The following is a 23032-nucleotide window of genomic DNA, read 5'->3' as shown; positions in this document are numbered from 1 at the left end:
AGTCCCGCGCCTCATTCTCAAGGTTCTCCCTCTGAGGAACCAGGCAAAGCTTGGCCTCTATTCCTGCTGCTGCTCTCTGCAGCTCTGGGACTTGCCTTTGCCAGCCTGCAAGGGCTGTTTTTCCAAGCGAACCTGAAGAATGCATCAGCCTGCTCCTGGCTACACGTGGGCTTGTGTTAAGGACTGTGAGCACTGGCTCTGCAACAGAGTCAGAAACAGAAATGACATGAAGTAACAGAACATGAAATAACATAAAATGAAGTAAATTAAAAATATAAAATAAAATTAAATAACAGAACATAATATAACATAACCTAAAACATCAAAAAACAAAATAGAATAAAATAGAATAGAATAAAGTAAAATATAGAAGAGAATAGAATAGAATAGAATAGAATAGAATAAAAATAAAATAAAATAAAATAAAATAAAATAAAATAAAATAAAATAAAATAAAATAAAATAAAATAAAATAAAATAAAATAAAGTAGAAAGCCTTGTAACCATTGTGTTATGTGTCCATGAAAGTTGTTGTGAGGGAAGAAAGAAAAGGGGAAGGGAAGGGAAGGGAAGGGAAGGGAAGGGAAGGGAAGGGAAGGGAAGGGAAGGGAAGGGAAGGGAAGGGAAGGGAAGGGAAGGGAAGGGAAGGGGAGGGAAAAAGAGAGAAAAAGAAGAGAAGAGAGAGAAGAGACAAGAGGAGATGAGAGGAAAACAAAGAGAAGAGAAGAGAAGAGAAGAGAAGAGAAGAGAAGAGAAGAGAAGAGAAGAGAAGAGAAGAGAAGAGAAGAGAAGAGAAGAGAAGAAGAGAAGAGAAGAGAGGATTCAGCTTTGTTATGCCTGGAGTTCTGCATGATAATCCCTGACAGAGCCCTGAGGGCTTCATACGTGAACAATATTGCACTAATACCTACTTCCCATCACATACCTATATCAATAGTTGCACAGCAAGGGCTGATTTGCAAACTGTACCTCAGCAAACAGTTTGCTGGGCAAGCCATGGTCAGAGGACACGGGTAGGAAAGTCCCAGTGTTAAACAGCCCAAGAGAGAAAACCCACTGAGTCCCCAAAGCCATGGGTGTCAAAACATGCACTGAAACTGGAGCTGTCTAAGGAAGAGAAAGTCCAAAAACAATGAGTCATTGCCCCAAGTGCCAGACAGAAGGCACCTTCGTGTCATTGAACGGGACATGGTCACAGGCAGTAGTGCTACTGGAAGTGAGGCTGGACTGGCAACAAATCCACACTGTATTTTTGCAAAAAAGGGACACAGATAGGTTGGTTATTCCCCTGTCTTGTAGGTACAGGGACTGATTCGGGGCCAGCACCCCAAAGGCTTCCTCCCAAGGGTGCTGGGCCAAGGGGGGCGGGCGGGGCTGCACCCGTGCGGCTCTGTCACCTCCGTGTCACAATGCCAGCACCCGGCAACGCAGCACTCACAATGCCCCAGGCAGGATCAAAGGGAGCAGCCGGGTCCCGTGTCCACTGCCAGAGTCGGCCCGGGGGCAGCCTCAACACATCCCACAGGAAGCACCTGAGGAGCTGCTGGAATCCCAGGGCAGGGGCTGAGGGAGGAAGACCTGGCATGAGGCTGCTGGAGGTTCTCTACTGCAAGACAATCTGCTGCCAGGGCCACCTTCCAAGCTCAGCTCATGGATGGAAATCCTCTTCAGCTGGATAGCAGTGGCAAGACCAAGGCAATTCCTTCTGGAGGCGCACAGCAGAGCTCACCGTCCTCATGCCCCACGGAAATAGGCTCAGGAGCCGTAAGAAATAGGAGGTAGATGGGTTGCAAGGGGTTGTAGTGCTATGGAACACCCACTGGTGTCCCACCAGGCACAGGAAGGGTTCTTGCCCCCAAGGTCCTAGGCATTTGGGCACTCTCAGAAGTCCGGGAGATGGCTCCAGCTCAACGGAGGATAGCACAGCATAGCATAGCATAGCATAGCATAGCATAGCATAGCATAGCATAGCATAGCATAGCATAGCATAGCATAGCATAGCATAGCATAGGTCCTGGGAGGCGTGAGCAGCCTGTGGGACAAGGAGCCGGGTCTGGCTCACATGCTCAGGGAACAGCCGATCGCCAGCACTGGGGTCAGGAAGGAATTTTTTCCCCCGGGGCAGATTGGCACTGGTCTCCGGGGGTTTTTTGCCTTCCTCTGCAGCATTGAGCATGACCACTTTGCAGAGCTCCTCTGGGCCCTTTTGGCTCGGTTCCTGCCTGCTGCTCAAGCACCAGGAAGATGGCCTCTCGTGCCCTGCAGCTAGGGGGAGGAAGGCTTTTTTTTTCCCCCAGGTGGGACAGCAAGCGTCTCCGGGGGTTTTTTGCCTTCCTCTGCAGCGTTGAGCACGGCCCCTTGCCACGGCTTCTTTGGGCCATTTGGGCTGGGTGCCTGCTGCTCCACGAGCTGGCCCAAAACTTAGCTAGAACAGCCTACCTAAACCAGCATAAAACAACTCACCTAAACCAACCTTAAACACCTGCAAACAACCAACCTTCAAGAACCTACACCAATCTAGCTTCAAAATCTTCACACAACCAGCCATCAACAACCTAAAAAGAACCTTCAACCATCTACAACATACTACCTGAATCCAATGAAATCAACCTCAAGCAACCAACCGAAACCAAAAAAGCAAACAAACAACCTTCAATGACCTCCCAGAACCCAGTTTCAGCAACATGAAGCCTCTGAGAAACAGACAACCTACAAACACACAACCAGCCTCAGACAGCACAAAACCACTGAAAACAACAAACCCCAAACAACCTCAAACAAGCTAAGCCAAATGACCAAAAGAACCTCCACCACCAAACGACCACAACCAAACCTACCAAGAAACCCAAACTAAACCACCTATTCCACCTAAACCACCTCAACAACCACAAACAGCCAACCTACAAACACACAACCAGCCTCAGACAGCACAAAACCACTGAAAACAACAAACCCCAAACAACCTCAAACAAGCTAAGCCAAATGACCAAAAGAACCTCCACCACCAAACGACCACAACCAAACCTACCAAGAAACCCAAACTAAGCCACCTATTCCACCTAAACCACCTCAACAACCTCCAACAGCCTACCCTCATCAACTCACCTAACCCAGCCTACCTAAAAACAACTAAACCAACCTCAACCAAACCACCTGAACCAACCTCAACACAAACCCTTCAAGCCACCTCAACCATGGAAACCAAACCTCCCTACACCAACCTACCTAAAAACGCAGACATCCACCAACCTACCTAAACTGCCTACTGAAAACAAACAGAAACAAATCAAAACAACCTCAAATAACCCACCTAAACCACCCAACCTCAAATCATCTAAACAACTGCAACCAAACCACCTACACCAACCTCCAGCCAACTACTGAAAACAACCTCAACAAAAACATCTGCACATACCCCACCTCAAACAAACAACGGAAGACAACTTCAACCAAAAATCACCTACATCAAGCCACCTAAACCCACCAGCCTTCAACAACCAGCCTCTCACAACCACCCTCAAAGAAGAACCTGCCTCAAACAAACCACCTCCAACCACCTCAACAACCTCAACCAAGCTACCAAAACTAAAACCATCCCTCCACCAAAACAGCCCCTGCTTGGAAGGGCTCCAGCCTGGCTGCACCAGCCACAGCTGCCACTCGGCACCTCTCCCTGCGGGCAACACAAGCCCCTGGCAGGGACCAGAGCGCTTCTCGTGCATCCCTGCCCAAGAAGCACAGCAGCCAAACAAGCTGTGGAAGGCAAAAACTCTGCTCGTCATCGCTACGTGTCACGGAGCTCTGGAAAACAACCCACTGTACCAGACCCGTCATCATCTTCTCCTTCTTCTCCTTCTTTTTCTTTTGTGCATGGGCAGTCCCGCGCCTCATTCTCAAGGTTCTCCCTCTGAGGAACCAGGCAAAGCTTGGTCTCTATTCCTGCTGCTGCTCTCTGCAGCTCTGGGACTTGCCTTTGCCAGCCTGCAAGGGCTGTTTTTTCAAGCGAACCTGAAGAATGCATCAGCCTGCTCCTGGCTACACGTGGGCTTGTGTTAAGGACTGTGAGCACTGGCTCTGCAACAGAGTCAGAAACAGAAATGACATGAAGTAACAGAACATGAAATAACATAAAATGAAGTAAATTAAAAATATAAAATAAAATTAAATAACAGAACATAATATAACATAACCTAACACATCGAACAACAAAATAGAATTAAATAGAATAGAATAAAGTAAAATATAGAATAGAGTAGAATAGAATAGAATAGAATAGAATAGAATAGAATAAAATAAAATAAAATAAAATAAAATAAAATAAAATAAAATAAAATAAAATAAAGTAGAAAGCCTTGTAACCATTGTGTTATGTGTCCATGAAAGTTGTTGTGAGGGAAGAAAGAAAAGGGGAAGGGAAGGGAAGGGAAGGGAAGGGAAGGGAAGGGAAGGGAAGGGAAGGGAAGGGAAGGGAAGGGGAGGGAAAAAGAGAGAAAAAGAAGAGAAGAGAGGGAAGAGACAAGAGAAGAGACGAGAGGAGACGAGAGGAAAACAAGAAAAGAGAAGAAGAGAAGAGAAGAGAAAAGAGAAGAGAAGAGAAGAGAAGAGAAAGAAGAGAAGAGAAGAGAAGAGAAGAGAAGAGAAGAGAAGAGAAGAGAAGAGAAGAGAAGAGAAGAGAAGAGAAGAGAAGAGAAGAGAGGATTCATCTTTGTTATGCCTGGAGTTCTGCATGATAATCCCTGACAGGGCCCTGAGGGCTCCATACGTGAAAAATATTGCACTAATACCTACTCCCCATCACATACCTATATCAATAGTTGCACTGCAAGGGCTGATTTGCAAACTGTACCTCAGCAAACAGTTTGCTGGGCAAGCCATGGTCAGAGGACACGGGTAGGAAAGTCCCAGTGTTAAACAGCCCAAGAGAGAAAACCCACTGAGTCCCCAAAGCCATGGGTGCCAAAACATGCACTGAAACTGGAGCTGTCTAAGGAAGAGAAAGTCCAAAAACAATGAGTCATTGCCCCAAGTGCCAGACAGAAGGCACCTTGGTGTCATTGAACGGGACACGGTCACAGGCAGTAGTGCTACTGGAAGTGAGGCTGGACTGGCAACAAATCCACACTGTATTTTTGCAAAAAAGGGACACAGATAGGTTGGTTATTCCCCTGTCTTGTAGGTACAGGGACTGATTCGGGGCCAGCACCCCAAAGGCTTCCTCCCAAGGGTGCTGGGCCAAGGGGGGCGGGCGGGGCTGCACCCGTGCGGCTCTGTCACCTCCGTGTCACAATGCCAGCACCCGGCAACGCAGCACTCACAATGCCCCAGGCAGGATCAAAGGGAGCAGCCGGGTCCCGTGTCCACTGCCAGAGCCGGCCCGGGGGCAGCCCCAACACATCCCACAGGAAGCACCTGAGGAGCTGCTGGAATCCCAGGGCAGGGGCTGAGGGAGGAAGACCTGGCATGAGGCTGCTGGAGGTTCTCTACTGCAAGACAATCTGCTGCCAGGGCCACCTTCCAAGCTCAGCTCATGGATGGAAATCCTCTTCAGCTGGATAGCAGTGGCAAGACCAAGGCAATTCCTTCTGGAGGCGCACAGCAGAGCTCACCATCCTCATGCCCCACGGAAACAGGCTCAGGAGCCGTAAGAAATAGGAGGTAGATGGGTTGCAAGGGGTTGTAGTGCTATGGAACACCCACTGGTGTCCCACCAGGCACAGGAAGGGTTCTTGCCCCCAAGGTCCTAGGCATTTGGGCACTCTCAGAAGTCCGGGAGATGGCTCCAGCTCAACGGAGGATAGCACAGCATAGCATAGCACAGCATAGCATAGCATAGCATAGCATAGCATAGCATAGCATAGGTCCTGGGAGGCGTGAGCAGCCTGTGGGACAAGGAGCCGGGTCTGGCTCACATGCTCAGGGAACAGCCGATCGCCAGCACTGGGGTCAGGAAGGAATTTTTTCCCCCGGGGCAGATTGGCACTGGTCTCCGGGGGTTTTTTGCCTTCCTCTGCAGCATTGAGCATGACCACTTTGCAGAGCTCCTCTGGGCCCTTTTGGCTCGGTTCCTGCCTGCTGCTCAAGCACCAGGAAGATGGCCTCTCGTGCCCTGCAGCTGGGGGGAGGAAGGCTTTTTTTTTCCCCCAGGTGGGACAGCAAGCGTCTCCGGGGGTTTTTTGCCTTCCTCTGCAGCGTTGAGCACGGCCCCTTGCCACGGCTCCTTTGGGCCATTTGGGCTGGGTGCCTGCTGCTCCACGAGCTGGCCCAAAACTTAGCTAGAACAGCCTACCTAAACCAGCATAAAACAACTCACCTAAACCAACCTTAAACACCTGCAAACAACCAACCTTCAAGAACCTAAACCAATCTAGCTTCAAAATCTTCACACAATCAGCCATCAACAACCTAAAAAGAACCTTCAACCATCTACAACATACTACCTGAATCCAATGAAATCAACCTCAAGCAACCAACCGAAACCAAAAAAGCAAACAAACAACCTTCAATGACCTCCCAGAACCCAGCTTCAACAACATGAAGCCTCTGAGAAACAGACAACCTACAAACACACAACCAGCCTCAGACAGCACAAAACCACTGAAAACAACAAACCCCAAACAACCTCAAACAAGCTAAGCCAAATGACCAAAAGAACCTCCACCACCAAACGACCACAACCAAACCTACCAAGAAACCCAAACTAAACCACCTATTCCACCTAAACCACCTCAACAACCACAAACAGCCAACCTACAAACACACAACCAGCCTCAGACAGCACAAAACCACTGAAAACAACAAACCCCAAACAACCTCAAACAAGCTAAGCCAAATGACCAAAAGAACCTCCACCACCAAACGACCACAACCAAACCTACCAAGAAACCCAAACTAAGCCACCTATTCCACCTAAACCACCTCAACAACCTCCAACAGCCTACCCTCATCAACTCACCTAACCCAACCTACCTAAAAACAACTAAACCAACCTCAACCAAACCACCTGAACCAACCTCAACACAAACCCTTCAAGCCACCTCAACCATGGAAACCAAACCTCCCTACACCAACCTACCTAAAAACGCAGACATCCACCAACCTACCTAAACTGCCTACTGAAAACAAACAGAAACAAATCAAAACAACCTCAAATAACCCACCTAAACCACCCAACCTCAAATCATCTAAACAACTGCAACCAAACCACCTACACCAACCTCCAGCCAACTACTGAAAACAACCTCAACAAAAACATCTGCACATACCCCACCTCAAACAAACAACGGAAGACAACTTCAACCAAAAATCACCTACATCAAGCCACCTAAACCCACCAGCCTTCAACAACCAGCCTCTCACAACCACCCTCAAAGAAGAACCTGCCTCAAACAAACCACCTCCAACCACCTCAACAACCTCAACCAAGCTACCAAAACCCAAAACATCCCTCCACCAAAACAGCCCCTGCTTGGAAGGGCTCCAGCCTGGCTGCACCAGCCACAGCTGCCACTCGGCACCTCTCCCTGCGGGCAACACAAGCCCCTGGCAGGGACCAGAGCGCTTCTCGTGCATCCCTGCCCAAGAAGCACAGCAGCCAAACAAGCTGTGGAAGGCAAAAACTCTGCTCGTCATCGCTACGTGTCACGGAGCTCTGGAAAACAACCCACTGTACCAGACCCGTCATCATCTTCTTCTCCTTCTTCTTCTTCTTCTTCTTTTGTGCATGGGCAGTCCCGCGTCTCATTCTCAAGGTTCTCCCTCTGAGGAACCAGGCAAAGCTTGGCCTCTATTCCTGCTGCTGCTCTCTGCAGCTCTGGGACTTGCCTTTGCCAGCCTGCAAGGGCTGTTTTTTCAAGCGAACCTGAAGAATGCATCAGCCTGCTCCTGGCTACACGTGGGCTTGTGTTAAGGACTGTGAGCACTGGCTCTGCAACAGAGTCAGAAACAGAAATGACATGAAGTAACAGAACATGAAATAACATAAAATGAAGTAAATTAAAAATATAAAATAAAATTAAATAACAGAACATAATATAACATAATCTAACACATCGAAAAACAAAATAGAACAAAATAGAATAGAATAAAGTAAAATAGAGAATAGAATAGAATAGAATAGAATAGAATAGAATAGAATAGAATAGAATAAAATAAAATAAAATAAAATAAAATAAAATAAAATAAAATAAAATAAAATAAAGTAGAAAGCGTTGTAACCATTGTGTTATGTGTCCATGAAAGTTGTTGTGAGGGAAGAAAGAAAAGGGAAGGGGAAGGGGAAGGGGAAGGGAAGGGAAGGGAAGGGAAGGGAAGGGAAGGGAAGGGAAGGGAAAGGAAGGGAAGGGAAGGGAAGGGGAGGGAAAAAGAGAGAAAAAGAAGAGAAGAGAGAGAAGAGATAAGAGAAGAGACGAGAGGAGACGAGAGGAAAACAAGAAGAGAAGAGAAGAGAAGAGAAGAGAAGAGAAGAGAAGAGAAGAGAAGAGAAGAGAAGAGAAGAGAAGAGAAGAGAAGAGAAGAGAAGAGAAAGAAGAGAGGATTCAGCTTTGTTATGCCTGGAGTTCTGCATGATAATCCCTGACAGGGCCCTGAGGGCTCCATACGTGAAAAATGTTGCACTAATACCTACTCCCCATCACATACCTATATCAATAGTTGCACGGCAAGGGTTGATTTGCAAACTGTACCTCAGCAAACAGTTTGCTGGGCAAGCCATGGTCAGAGGACACGGGTAGGAAAGTCCCAGTGTTAAACAGCCCAAGAGAGAAAACCCACTGAGTCCCCAAAGCCATGGGTGCCAAAACATGCACTGAAACTGGAGCTGTCTAAGGAAGAGAAAGTCCAAAAACAATGAGTCATTGCCCCAAGTGCCAGACAGAAGGCACCTTGGTGTCATTGAACGGGACATGGTCACAGGCAGTAGTGCTACTGGAAGTGAGGCTGGACTGGCAACAAATCCACACTGTATTTTTGCAAAAAAGGGACACAGATAGGTTGGTTATTCCCCTGTCTTGTAGGTACAGGGACTGATTCGGGGCCAGCACCCCAAAGGCTTCCTCCCAAGGGTGCTGGGCCAAGGGGGGCGGGCGGGGCTGCACCCGTGCGGCTCTGTCACCTCCGTGTCACAATGCCAGCACCCGGCAACGCAGCACTCACAATGCCCCAGGCAGGATCAAAGGGAGCAGCCGGGTCCCGTGTCCACTGCCAGAGCCGGCCCGGGGGCAGCCCCAACACATCCCACAGGAAGCACCTGAGGAGCTGCTGGAATCCCAGGGCAGGGGCTGAGGGAGGAAGACCTGGCATGAGGCTGCTGGAGGTTCTCTACTGCAAGACAATCTGCTGCCAGGGCCACCTTCCAAGCTCAGCTCATGGATGGAAATCCTCTTCAGCTGGATAGCAGTGGCAAGACCAAGGCAATTCCTTCTGGAGGCGCACAGCAGAGCTCACCATCCTCATGCCCCACGGAAACAGGCTCAGGAGCCGTAAGAAATAGGAGGTAGATGGGTTGCAAGGGGTTGTAGTGCTATGGAACACCCACTGGTGTCCCACCAGGCACAGGAAGGGTTCTTGCCCCCAAGGTCCTAGGCATTTGGGCACTCTCAGAAGTCCGGGAGATGGCTCCAGCTCAACGGAGGATAGCACAGCATAGCATAGCATAGCATAGCATAGCATAGCATAGCATAGCATAGCATAGCATAGCATAGGTCCTGGGAGGCGTGAGCAGCCTGTGGGACAAGGAGCCGGGTCTGGCTCACATGCTCAGGGAACAGCCGATCGCCAGCACTGGGGTCAGGAAGGAATTTTTTCCCCCGGGGCAGATTGGCCCTGGTCCCCGGGGGTTTTTTGCCTTCCTCTGAAGCATTGAGCATGACCACTTTGCAGAGCTCCTCTGGGCCCTTTTGGCTCGGTTCCTGCCTGCTGCTCAAGCACCAGGAAGATGGCCTCTCGTGCCCTGCAGCTGGGGGGAGGAAGGCTTTTTTTTTCCCCCAGGTGGGACAGCAAGCGTCTCCGGGGGTTTTTTGCCTTCCTCTGCAGCGTTGAGCACGGCCCCTTGCCACGGCTTCTTTGGGCCATTTGGGCTGGGTGCCTGCTGCTCCACGAGCTGGCCCAAAACTTAGCTAGAACAGCCTACCTAAACCAGCATAAAACAACTCACCTAAACCAACCTTAAACACCTGCAAACAACCAACCTTCAAGAACCTACACCAATCTAGCTTCAAAATCTTCACACAATCAGCCATCAACAACCTAAAAAGAACCTTCAACCATCTACAACATACTACCTGAATCCAATGAAATCAACCTCAAGCAACCAACCGAAACCAAAAAAGCAAACAAACAACCTTCAATGACCTCCCAGAACCCAGCTTCAACAACATGAAGCCTCTGAGAAACAGACAACCTACAAACACACAACCAGCCTCAGCAAAAAACAACTGAAAACAACAAACCCCAAACAACCTCAAACAAGCTAAGCCAAATGACCAAAAGAACCTCCACCACCAAACGATCACAACCAAACCTACCAAGAAACCCAAACTAAGCCACCTATTCCACCTAAACCACCTCAACAACCTCCAACAGCCTACCCTCATCAACTCACCTAACCCAGCCTACCTAAAAACAACTAAACCAACCTCAACCAAACCACCTGAACCAACCTCAACACAAACCCTTCAAGCCACCTCAACCATGGAAACCAAACCTCCCTACACCAACCTACCTAAAAACGCAGACATCCACCAACCTACCTAAACTGCCTACTGAAAACAAACAGAAACAAATCAAAACAACCTCAAATAACCCACCTAAACCACCCAACCTCAAATCATCTAAACAACTGCAACCAAACCACCTACACCAACCTCCAGCCAACTACTGAAAACAACCTCAACAAAAACATCTGCACATACCCCACCTCAAACAAACAACGGAAGACAACTTCAACCAAAAATCACCTACATCAAGCCACCTAAACCCACCAGCCTTCAACAACCAGCCTCTCACAACCACCCTCAAAGAAGAACCTGCCTCAAACAAACCACCTCCAACCACCTCAACAACCTCAACCAAGCTACCAAAACCAAAAACCTCCCTCCACCAAAACAGCCCCTGCTTGGAAGGGCTCCAGCCTGGCTGCACCAGCCACAGCTGCCACTCGGCACCTCTCCCTGCGGGCAACACAAGCCCCTGGCAGGGACCAGAGCGCTTCTCGTGCATCCCTGCCCAAGAAGCACAGCAGCCAAACAAGCTGTGGAATGCAAAAAGTCTACTCGTCATCGCTACGTGTCACGGAGCTCTGGAAAACAACCCACTGTACCAGACCCGTCATCATCATCTTCTCCTTCTTCTTCTTTTGTGCATGGTCAGTCCCGCGCCTCATTCTCAAGGTTCTCCCTCTGAGGAACCAGGCAAAGCTTGGCCTCTATTCCTGCTGCTGCTCTCTGCAGCTCTGGGACTTGCCTTTGCCAGCCTGCAAGGGCTGTTTTTTCAAGCGAACCTGAAGAATGCATCAGCCTGCTCCTGGCTACACGTGGGCTTGTGTTAAGGACTGTGAGCACTGGCTCTGCAACAGAGTCAGAAACAGAAATGACATGAAGTAACAGAACATGAAATAACATAAAATGAAGTAAATTAAAAATATAAAATAAAATTAATAAAATAAAATAAAATAAAATAAAATAAAATAAAATAAAATAAAATAAAGTAGAAACACTTGTATGCATTGTGTTATGTTTCCATGGATGTGGTTTTGAGGGAAGAAAGAAAAGGGAAGGGAAGGGAAGGGAAGGGAAGGGAAGGGAAGGGAAGGGAAGGGAAGGGAAGGGAAGGGGGAAGGGAAGGGAAGGGAAGGGAAGGGAAGGGAAGGGAGAAGGGAAGGAAGAAGAGAAGGGAAGGGAGAAGGGAAGGGAGAAGGGAAGGGAGTGCTTGGGTGCACTGAATAACCTCACTTTTTCCTTTCAGTGTCTATTTCCATGTGATAAAGGCCCAAATTAATTTGCTAATCAATTGCAAGCTACAAAACATGAGAGATTTGTTTAAAAAACATGAAATGCAGAATAGACAATTAAAAGCATAATGTCATTTGTTCAATCCCTATGAATGTGTTTACTTTTTTTAATGTCATGTGCAAAAGTTGTGCCATACCTGGAGAAGAAGTCATCTGTTTACATCCAACTCCAAACAGTGGGCACTCTCAGTGCCTATTTATAAAGCTGTGCATATCTGCAACTTAGAGGTGGTACTGACTGACCTGGCAATGTGAGGCGGTTTGCCAAGGAACCCGAGCCTGCTAAGTCAGCTGAACGTCGTACGGAACCTTTAAGAAAAAGGGTAGTCTGAGCAGTGATGGATGAACAGTAGTCCCACCAGCCATGAAAGTACTTTCTATAATGTTGCTACTACTCCAAGGTGTTTGCTGTCTTCTTTCTGCCATTTCTTATCCATGGCTTCAGGTGAGACTAACAGGGAAAGCAGCCTCACTTCTGGGCACCTTTTCATCTACAGGAGTCAATATCAAACATCTCTTTCTTCTTTTTGTCACCTGCTGGGTTTGGGTGGAGACACCCAAGTTACTGATTCCGCAGGTTTCATGTTCTGAAGTTTTGGACCTATGAACTGCTGCCAGATCTCAGACAGCTTTCCCTTCAGCTGAAGTCCACATCAAACTGGAAAGTGCCAGTTTTATTCCCCGCTGCGGCACTTACCTCACTTCTGTGGCGGTTCAGCAAGCGCCTGCAGCATGTTGGGAACCACTGGTTGGTAACGGTTCTGGGTATTTATGTCACTGGCTATACACACCAGAGAAAGAACTCTGATACTGTACTTTCAAGTGGAGGTGGGTCACTCAAATCACTGGATGTCTTTTCCAAACCATATTTTCTCACTTCTTGCTTTTGTGGCAGTCAGTATTTTGTATTTGAAGATCACAGGCAACTACATGAACACCCTCAATATCTAACAGGAACTGGCAGCTTGGTGTCATCTCCACTGGCACTGGACTCCAACCAAGTGGATAAGGTGTAAGAATATGAGTACGTACAGTGGCAAGCACATTGCATGTTCTTCAGGAAATCAACACCAGTGAACCCCCCCCCCCCCCCCCGCAGAAAGGAAAGGAGTGAATTAAAACTGGAATTTCAGGCAAAAGTGAATTCACAAAGCCAGGGGGAAGGGAAAAGGTAAGGCTGACATGCCTAATCCCCAAATGGGTAGAGATTTACCTTGGGGTCCTTGAATAAGCTATTTGAATTCCCTACCTCAGGTCCCCTGGCTGTGCAAATTAGGTAATACCACTAACTCCTCCTCACAAGGGCAAGTGGTGAGCAATTACTGCTGCCTAAGCAATGTTCCTGCTATGCTTGAAGAAAAAAAAGTTGATTGTTACTAGTACTCTACAGTGACCCAGATGCTGGAAAACAAACGGCAAGTGCCATGCCTGGATCACATGTAGAAAATACCAGAATAAAATGAACCCTTCTGCAACTTTCATTCAAATAGAGCAGAGACCTCATTGTTTTTATTTGGTAATAGGATGAATATACATGGACTCAGTTACAGGAAAACTGGTATGTTGAAAAATGTTTTATACATTTAGAGACCACGAGCCTCTTCTTTGAAATAAGGAACTAACAATACATATTGTTTAAAACTATTCTCAGAACAGTTGAGAATACTTGGCATTACATGGCATCATTCATTTGCGTTTTGCATTTTTTTTTCCTTATGAGTCACAACAAACCCAATAGGTCTTTTTTTCATTACCTCACCCACCCAGTCCCAGGAACAAACTTGTAATGAGTTCTGCTTTCAGTGTGGATTGTAACCTGCTTTCTATCCCCTGGTGCAAAACAGTGTTAACAACCTGCCTCTTTCTTCCTGGAAAAATGTTAGAGAACTGGTGTCTGTTGTTCATTTTAGTTCAGTTCAAGAAAGACATCTCCACGATCAGTTCTGCTACCACAAAAATACTCTAAAGTTTATGTTCAACTTCATACATGGAATTCCCTGCAGAAAGCCAGCTTAGAGGTTATTTTACATGACCAAGATCCTTGAATTTGGTTAATTTCCCCTTGTCCTTCCTACCAATAGGCTTAATGTTTCTTCATTTTATTTAGGTCATTGTAGGGTTAACCACAAGTGCAGTGAAATCTACTGTCATAGATAAGCCACAAAGTCTACCCTTCCTGCCTGCTGAAGGTACTCAGTGCACTAGGGTATGAATTTGATTGAAGTGCCTAAAAGAAGTAGCATCATCAGAACCAGGAGAGAGAAACAGTCTTATTTAAACATTGTGGTGGAAGCAGCTCCTCTCATAGCAAAGGAAGGCAGCACCACTCTGATGCATTGTCTTTACACAGACCGCCCTACATGTCATTAGTTGTACATGTTTCAGCTATTTGGTGATTGGTCCCAGACACTGCGGTGGGACCAGCAGGACTTTGTATGCAACTTCCTTTGATTTCAGTGCAGCTGAAGAGTGACCAGGCCTGAGGTGCTATTTCATTCTAAGCTGATGGTGCAAATGCAATGGCTTTTGTCTACTGGGAAGAATGGGGAGAAGAAAAGGGAAATATTCCTGTGAGAAACTGGGCCTGCAGACAACCAGAAGGTCTGGTAAAAACCCAACCAGAATCCTACAATAAAAATAGCAAATATTTAAAAAAATTGCATATAAAAGTGTATAAAAATATCATCCAAGCAAGAAGAAAAGGAAAACGCTCACTCTGTCATTCTACTGCTAGCTTTTATCACTAGAAAACCCCGATGGCCATAACTAATTTTGTTTGATAGATGCACTCCTATGACAACTTGCAGAGACAACAGGATTACGTATATTCCTCCTACCACTGGATAGTGTCTAAAACTGGAGTGTTACAAGTACACAGCAGTTGATACACCTGCACTCAGAAGAATCAAAAGAATACAAAATGCCAAGACTCTGCTGCGAGGCTTGTGAGTGAGTCCTGTCTTGCACTTAGGTATGAGGGTAAATAAATTAGCTAAAACTGAGCTTCAGGTCCTCAGCCAGCTTGCCTGGAAGCAGATCCATTTTCTTCTACCTGGTGGCCAAGTCACCAGAGAAGGGAATGCTGATGCCTCAGAGATAGGCATGTGTCCCGGTCCTGCCTGGGTACAGATCAGAACCCCCTGTGCTTGCTGGGGTTCAAAAGGGACATCACATTGCAGCAATGCCAGGGCAGTCTCAGAAGAGGAAATGCATGGATAGCTTTTCATTTCAACAGAAAATAATGGTATTGGCAGTGACCACTCACTCTGCTCCTGCTTTCATCACAGACAAAGAAAGGGTTGTCTGGGGCTGCAAACTTGTCTGCCTGTGGGTGCAGGAGGAGCAGCACAGCTGATGCTAAACTGAGACTGAAGTAGACCTGCTCATGTTGTGGGTATCCACTTTGGAGGAAGCTAAATTTATGTCTTAAAATGTGAAAGCATGGGGTTTTTTTCCTCCTTCTACCTGGCCAGCACGGATGCGAGTTTCTTGGAGCGATTTGCATCGGGTCAGTGCCACAGGGCTCCTGCTCATCCTCAGCCAGGACGTGCCTGGTTTTGAGTGCTGATGTTCAGACACCGCGCCAGCACAGCTCTGAGATCAGCACCGGTTCAACACATTGGAAAGCACAGGATCGTTCTCTTGTTTTTATTTATTGGGTGAGGTGATGGATTTAAAAAAAAAAAAAAAAGTAAAAAGAATAAAAGACTTGATTATGCTGTCATTTGCTGAGTATATATGGCCATTATATGGCATAGATCATCAGAGGATGATGAGTTTCAGTATTATAAAACAGAATGTGAGGAAAAAAGGCCCAATAAGAAATACTTAAGACTATCTCACAAGTTCCTGGAGATAGACTAGTTTATTCTAGTTGAAGCAAAAAAAAGCACTGTCCTTTTAAGGTTCCATCATTTACAATTTGACTAGATTATTGTGCTTTTTAATTAAAAGCCATGCTTGGGACCCACCACAGAATTTGCAAGGACTAACAGCAGAAGTTATAATATTTGCCTTTAGCTCAGTGAGCTCATGGACCTTCTGATTACCAAGCAGCACAGCGCTACCAGGCATCAAGTTTAAAATATTTTTGCTTCCAGACTGATCTTGCAAAACTTTCTAAGTACATATGCAAACGTTTGTATATTCGAAGGGTAATTTGCAAAAACACCACCATATTCCATTCTTGCCTGATATAACCAACTACACTTTGGAAAAGTTTCTTTCCAACCACAAAATTTACGCTCGAAAATGAAACATGGAGAAAAAGGAATTTGCCTCCTTCATTCACTCATCAGGAATAAGGCTCCCAAATTCCAGATAAATTCTGATGCTAGACATCCTACTGTATTAGTACATACTGTGTTCACACTAGCTGCAGCTAAACAAAAGGCTGCACTTTCAGACAAACATCAGTTGTGCTAGATTGACTACTCTGAAATATGTTTTCAGTCTTAAATTGCAAAATTTATTATTTTTTTTTTAATCTACCACCTATTTTATCATCAGAAAAAAAAATTAAAATTGGTCTTCCAGCATCTTATCTTTTTTCTCAAACATGGAAAACATTAATGACATCCATCACCTTTTTATGCTTAAACATAAAAATCCGACCACGTAACTCTGAAAAATAATATTGTGCAGTTTGTAAGGAAAGTTGGTTCACTTAAGCATTTTGAGAGAGTGCACCGCAGGCTTTTACATTAAAAAAAAAAATAAAAAAATAAAAAAATAAATCCCTTCTTTCACATGTGTGAACCCTTCTTGCACGTTGTCACAGAAACTCACAGTTCAAATAACTGAGTGCAGCCCAGAGAACTGTCACTCTTTGTGTCATTTAAACAATAAACAGGATACAATGAGAGTGGTGAAACACCGGCACAGGTTGCCCAGAGAGGTGGTAGATGCCCCATCCCCGGAGACGTTCCAGACCAGGCTGGATGGGGCTCTGAGCAACCTGATCTAGTTGAAGATGTCCTTGCTCAATGCAGCGGGTTGGACAAGACGACATTTGAAGGTCCTTTCCAAGCCAAACTGTTTTGATTCTCTGATTCTATAAAAACTTTTCTTCTTCCTTTTTTTTTTTGTTTTGTTTTTGGTTTTTTGTGGGTTTGTTTTTTGTTATAGTATGTTCAGAAGTTCAACTACTAGGTCACCATGAGTCAAAGGTCTGCTAGTTCCCTGAACACCAGTCCCAGATAAATGAAAGAACACTGATAGGGATACTTGCTATGGTATCCCTCCGTGTTTTCAGTAGGTAAAGTGCCTGGATTCTCCCTCTCACGTGACATATGAGTTTCTGGGAAGCAGAAGGTGCCTGGTGCTTTTCCAGCAAGTCAGAGCTTTCTGAGGACACCAGCAGGCCCTGCACAGAAGCAGAAGAATGTCATTTTATTGCACGGCTTCCCAGCCTGTGCCACCCTCCATGAGCAGCACTCTGGCACCAGAAGACTCTTTTGTGTCTACTGATGTGCGCTCCCAAATAATTCTGCAGGATGTCAGCATGAGGCCAATGATATGGGTCCTATATTTGCAGAATGTCTGGGTTATTCATTGCTTGTATTGTCTTACTGAGGACAGAAAAGGAAGGCATCTAAAAAGATAATTTCTATACATCTGGGGAAAGTTAGGAAGGGATGTAAAATCAGAAATCCTTTCTCACTCTTTATAATCACAGGCCGTTATCTAACAAACACCTAATCCTTTTCCACTTTTTGTTTTTGTTTCCTTCCTTTCACAGAATAAAATAAGAGAAAGTAGTTCTGTTTGTTGCTTTTTTTTTTTAATTTTTATTATTTTTTATACAATTGCACAGTGGCTGATCTCTAGTTTAACTGGGAGGTGTCTAAACATACCCTTCCTTGGCTCACAATGCACTAGCACAATGCTGCGGTGTTCCAGGGAGGTGGGGGACAGAGCAGGGGAATTCAGGTGTGATCCTGGGAAGGGAACTCACAAAAGATGCTTTCATCTGGCTTAGTCTCTTTGCAAGATTTCAGTTTCTAGATTTCACTTTATATATTTCCGAGCTAAGAGATTTCACAGGGATTTTTTTTTTTTTTATGAGACAACAAAATATTCTAAAAAAATGCTATTAATCCACTGTGGCTTCTTCAAATGATTTTAAAAGAGCGTGAGAATGTTAGAGCTAACTCTGACTGCCTGTATATTGCAAAACATTTTGCTGCATGCCTGTGTGCTGAGATCAGTAACTTTGCCTATAGCATCCCTTCCAGAATGGCAGCTCTGATGTGCAGTCCCCAAGAGATGGCAAATCTACCACTTCCCTTACTAGCTCCTGCTGGCGGTGAGTAACAATCGAGGAAAAAACATTTTCCAGTCTGATTTCACACCTTTGTGCCAGTGCATGAGAAACAAGAACTGACCAGCCGCGAATTAAGCAGTCTGGCTTCGCTGCCTGAAAGAAGTCACTCCCAGAAAGAAAGAAAATATGTATCAGAAATAGAAGAAGAAAAATATTTAGTGTTTTTTTATTAATATTATTCTATTGTGCATAATCTAAGGCATCTTTAGTCACTGTACATTAGGTAATGGTAACATAAAAAATATTGACTAAATCATCCTGCCACTCTGACCAAATGCTCAGTGAGAGTATGTTCCCCCTGACTTCAGGGAGAACTCTGACTAAGCGGATGACTGAGTCACCACTGTGGTATTTAGTTCTGCATTATTGATGTTTCACCAATGTGCCTTCAAAGAGCCTGGCCAGAGCCGGAAGTCATATCCTACCACTCTTATCGAGGCTGAATGCTGATGGAGGGGTGAAAGGGCAGGTACGAAAGTGCGATGTGGTGACACAGCCCATTGCCTGTCACACAACATGGACTGTGCTCGGAGCTGAATGTGGGGCCACTGTCCTCCCAGCACCTCCACTTCCGCAGAAAATCTACCCCAGAGCCACCACTGAACCATGAGCTCTTGAACAGGAACACTACGTGCCCTTATATTTATTTTATTTAAATGAGCTGCTTCAGTGAAGCCAACTTCGAGTTTTAAGAACTGCAAAAGTTATTTTTGTACTTCTTCCTTCTGAAAACGTGTGATTGAAGTGCAACCTTTTCACAGCACGAACCTAATCTAAGTGTCTGGCTTTCAACAAACTCAAACTCTAGTGTCCAAAAAAAAAAGAACTCAAAATGTCTCTGGCCTCAATAATCAAAATCTCACATACAAACACTCCTGAGTGAGAAGGTATTCACGTTTAAATGTGGATTTAGGCTGAGCTCACTGCTGTGATTTTTGCTAGTGACGCGGGAAGCTTGTCCCTGTACATGCACAGTTTAAACAGGAACAGAGATCCAAGCTCTAATATAGGCTGGTGGTAAAGTCCTGTGCTTTTCAACATGAAAAGGAAACACCAAGATTTAGCTTCCTAAGACAATGTTTTGCATGTTCTCTACATAGCAAAGAGCCATGACAGCATTCTGATTCCTTGTAAAATACATATACTACTAACACCGCAAGACCTCATCCTGAACAAGAAGGGCTTAGGCAAAAAGCAGTTTTGTGTGTATGTACGTGTCTTGATTTCCACAGACTGGATCCCTATGAAGATCTCAAGCCAGAAAAGAAGTTACATACATGTTTGACATTTCTCATATACAGATACCTTCCTGAATCAAGGCCTGACAGTTAGTTTTTTAACATTTCTTCTTTAAAATGGGCCAAAATGATGGCTACTTTCCATGTGTCTAACCCCACTGGATGAGACAGTTTTATCCACCAACTCCAGCAGTGTATTTAGGACACACTTTTTTATTTTGGTTTTGTCTGCCCATACTTCTCCAGCAACACTTTTCCTTTTCTGTGGCCTATCCATTCAGTCAATGATGAAAGAAAGACCACACTGAGAGAAAAGTAAGAATTGATCCATGTGATTCCCTGTTGCCCTGCTTCTCTTAGATCATCAGGTCATAGAAAGGGCAGTGACCATGAACAAATGTGGGAAACAGCTCATTATCTGTCATCTCAAGTTAAGGCAGGCACATCAAGTAGTACCTTAGTATATGCTCTCAGAGACTGACAACAAAATCTGCCCTAAGGGAGTATCCCTTTCATTGATTACTCCTTCCCTATTATTAACTGCAAAAACAGAACAAAGTCAAGGTTTGAGTGAGTCTGCCTGCTGGTTAGAAACATTTTGCTATCATTGCATCATCTGGGAAAGACATAAAATCCTAACAAATGGCCAAATGACTATACAAATTCACCATTCTAATTAACAAAATCTTCTATGGCGAGGGTAAAACTGACGACAAATTTTGTCTACTAGTAAATGGAAATGGCTCTTGGGGGAAAGAAAAAGAGTAAAAGTGAAGTAATATTAAGATTTCTTCTTTCTTTTTTTCCTTTTTTTTAAATATTATTTTATATCATCCTAATGTTGGTTTCACAAGCTGAGGCATCACAAAAGGCAATACTGGCTTTTGAAGATAACTGTCATCTATTTGCTTGACCTGTCTAGAAAAATGGAACCATTTGCATCAGGAAATCACCTTTTTTTTTTTAACAAAAAACTTCCCAAAACAACAAAAAATGCACACATACACGAACAAACAAACAAACAAAAATAAAACTGACTCAAAAACCCAAGACCCCCATCCTAGAATCCAGAGTCATTAGCTGTGAAGTAGCCAGTGGGAGGAGGAGTGTTTTGAAAGTTGTTTAACGCCTTCCCGAGAAACCGGTCTTTGTGGAAGGAGGAGGAGAACAGGAATGAAGAAGCTCAGCTAAAATGATGAAAGAAATTTGCAGTCTCTTTTTTACATATATTTTTATTCTTCCGTATCTGGAAAAAAAAAGAAAAAGAAAAAGAAAAGTGTCAAATGCTGCCTTTCTCCCCTTTGTCCAAGGCCAGGTAATCTGGGAAAGAAAAAGAAGGGTATCAGTTTAAACAGTCTAATTTCCTCCAAGCAGCGCAGCGTTGTTTAACTGTTGAAAGGTTGCAAGGTGAGGCACAGCAACACAACACCTCTTACTGGCTTGACTGGAAATACCATTTCTGTCCTACACAAAGTGAAATCCATTGCTCTCTGACTAATCCAGTGGGAATTCAACCTTTGGTATCGATGGGATCATGTAAGAGAATCCAGTATGCTTAGATGAAAAAATCCCATTGGGCTTCTATGCTGCAGGGCTTTCTGATCACCCTTGCTCACCAGCACCTTTTTGCTCCTGAAAGCAATGACGTACATGTGGTTTGAGGTGAAGAAAATGCTCCAAACGTAAAAGAGTATTGTATTTTAAAAGCCCCTTTCTGCCAAAGAGCTTGCAATAAAAAGCACAGCCTTAGGTATGGATACATGCCTGAGATCTAAAAAAAATATGTGCATTTTACAATCTGTTTGACTCCTCTGTCAAATATTTATAATTCCTTGGCCTCAAAATTAGGCTAAATTTGACTAACATTATCCTGAATATACAAACATAACCATTTTCTATATAGTTGAATCACAAGTGAATCTTCACAATGAACAGATCTCCTTGAGGAAGAAATGTACACAAGAAGCCATTTTTATTATTTCTAGTGGAAGAGAACACTTCCTAACAAAAGGGGACACTCTACCCAACCCTCATCTAGAAAAGTTTCAAACAGGAATAGGAATATTCTGCTCTATACTGGCTGTCCAAAACAGTTATCTGAATAGGCCTGGCACTCTGCTTAGCTACTATTATTCTAACAATGCTTATGTCAGCAGAGTTTGAAAGTGCATTTGAAAGGGTCTCTCAGCCAAGAAGGTTGAGCCCAAGGAGAGATGAATTTATTTGTAAGGCTGGGCATGTCTCGGAAGATGTGATTACATTAGAATCTCTTTAGGTCCATTTCAGAAAATCAGTTAATTCCTTTTGCCTTCAATAACATGTTGTTGTTGTTTTAAGTAATATTTGGGCAAAGGAAATAAAAGACTGGCAAAACAAAGATCAAAGGCTTTGCTGCTATATTGAATTATCTCTGACGAATGTATCCACTGGCACAAATCTACTAGTGAGTTGGTATTGTTTTCTTCTACTGTATAGCTAGCGAGGAGACTCTTCCTTTCAGGATGGTCCCCTGTAAGTTGCTAGTACAATATCTTGCTCATTGATGTAATTCTAAGACCCTCTTGTAAAGAATTAGGCTTTCAGCAATTCATTGGGCCTATTTAGACTGAATAGTCACATTCCCAGCAGTACTTACAGCATGATCTACAACAACAGGCAATAGTAACAGCCATAACAACAGTACTACTCTTCCTTGATGTCTCTCCTCTAAGAAGTTCAGCCTGATTTACTGCCATTAACAGGATCATAACAATCCTGTGAGATGTATCATCAGTCACATTTTAAAGACAAAAGAATGACCCAAAAGGATGACCTAAAAGCCCATGTGTTTGGGACACATGGACTAAGTGGCATATTTGAGCAGCAATTATTTTTGAATCTCTTAAATGATTTCCTGAATCACACCAGGAATTTGAAAGAGAGCTTGAAATACCATCCAACATGCTCTTCCCCTCCTATGCTATCCATACTCACAAGACTTTTAACCTCTCTCATCCCCATTGATGCAACAAGGGAAAATGGAATGTTTCTTCCAGACTCTAAAAGTTCCCTGTTGCGAACGGAGTCATATAATGCTTTTTGCTTCTGTCAGCCACATCATCAGCTCCAGTGAGAACATTCCAGTACAGCATTTACTTTAAATTGTTTTTCTATTTGGTGGAGCAGATGTGTCAGTTTCCTAGCTGAATTTCCCTTTCAAACCATTGTAGGTTCCCTACACTACCTTAACCTTGGAAGTGATTCAGCCTCTTTCTCATTTCAGCACAACAGATCTAGTGCAAATATTAGTACGTATCAGCAGAGGTAACTGAAAGAGGAAAAGGAATGAATATGCAGCACTTGGTACACAGGAAGACTTTAAGTATTTCACTTGGCATATATTGAATTTCATTATCTAAAACAGCCTCATCTGAATGCACATCTCAGTCCTTCAGTGTCGCTGACAAGTTTATATTGTTTGCCAAG

At 44.6% G+C, this 23032-nt stretch overlaps 1 protein-coding gene across 2 annotated transcripts in view; it reads right to left on the bottom strand.

Moving 5' to 3' along the window:
* PDE1C (phosphodiesterase 1C) overlaps window positions 1-23032 on the bottom strand; it is a gene marked incomplete at both ends in the record, with an annotated part of 333766 nt that overhangs the window by 6447 nt on the left and 304287 nt on the right. For both annotated transcript variants that reach the window (XM_080338651.1, XM_080338652.1), the window contains one exon: window positions 12248-12313. In XM_080338651.1, coding sequence (XP_080194777.1) covers window positions 12248-12313 — 66 coding nt within the window. The remainder of the gene's footprint in view (window positions 1-12247; window positions 12314-23032) is intronic.

Source organism: Nesoenas mayeri (genome assembly GCF_963082525.1).
Source record: "Nesoenas mayeri genome assembly, chromosome: 2".
NCBI lineage: Eukaryota > Metazoa > Chordata > Aves > Columbiformes > Columbidae > Nesoenas > Nesoenas mayeri.
Note: the sequence above shows the minus strand (reverse complement) of the source record. Positions and strands in the feature narration are given on the sequence as shown.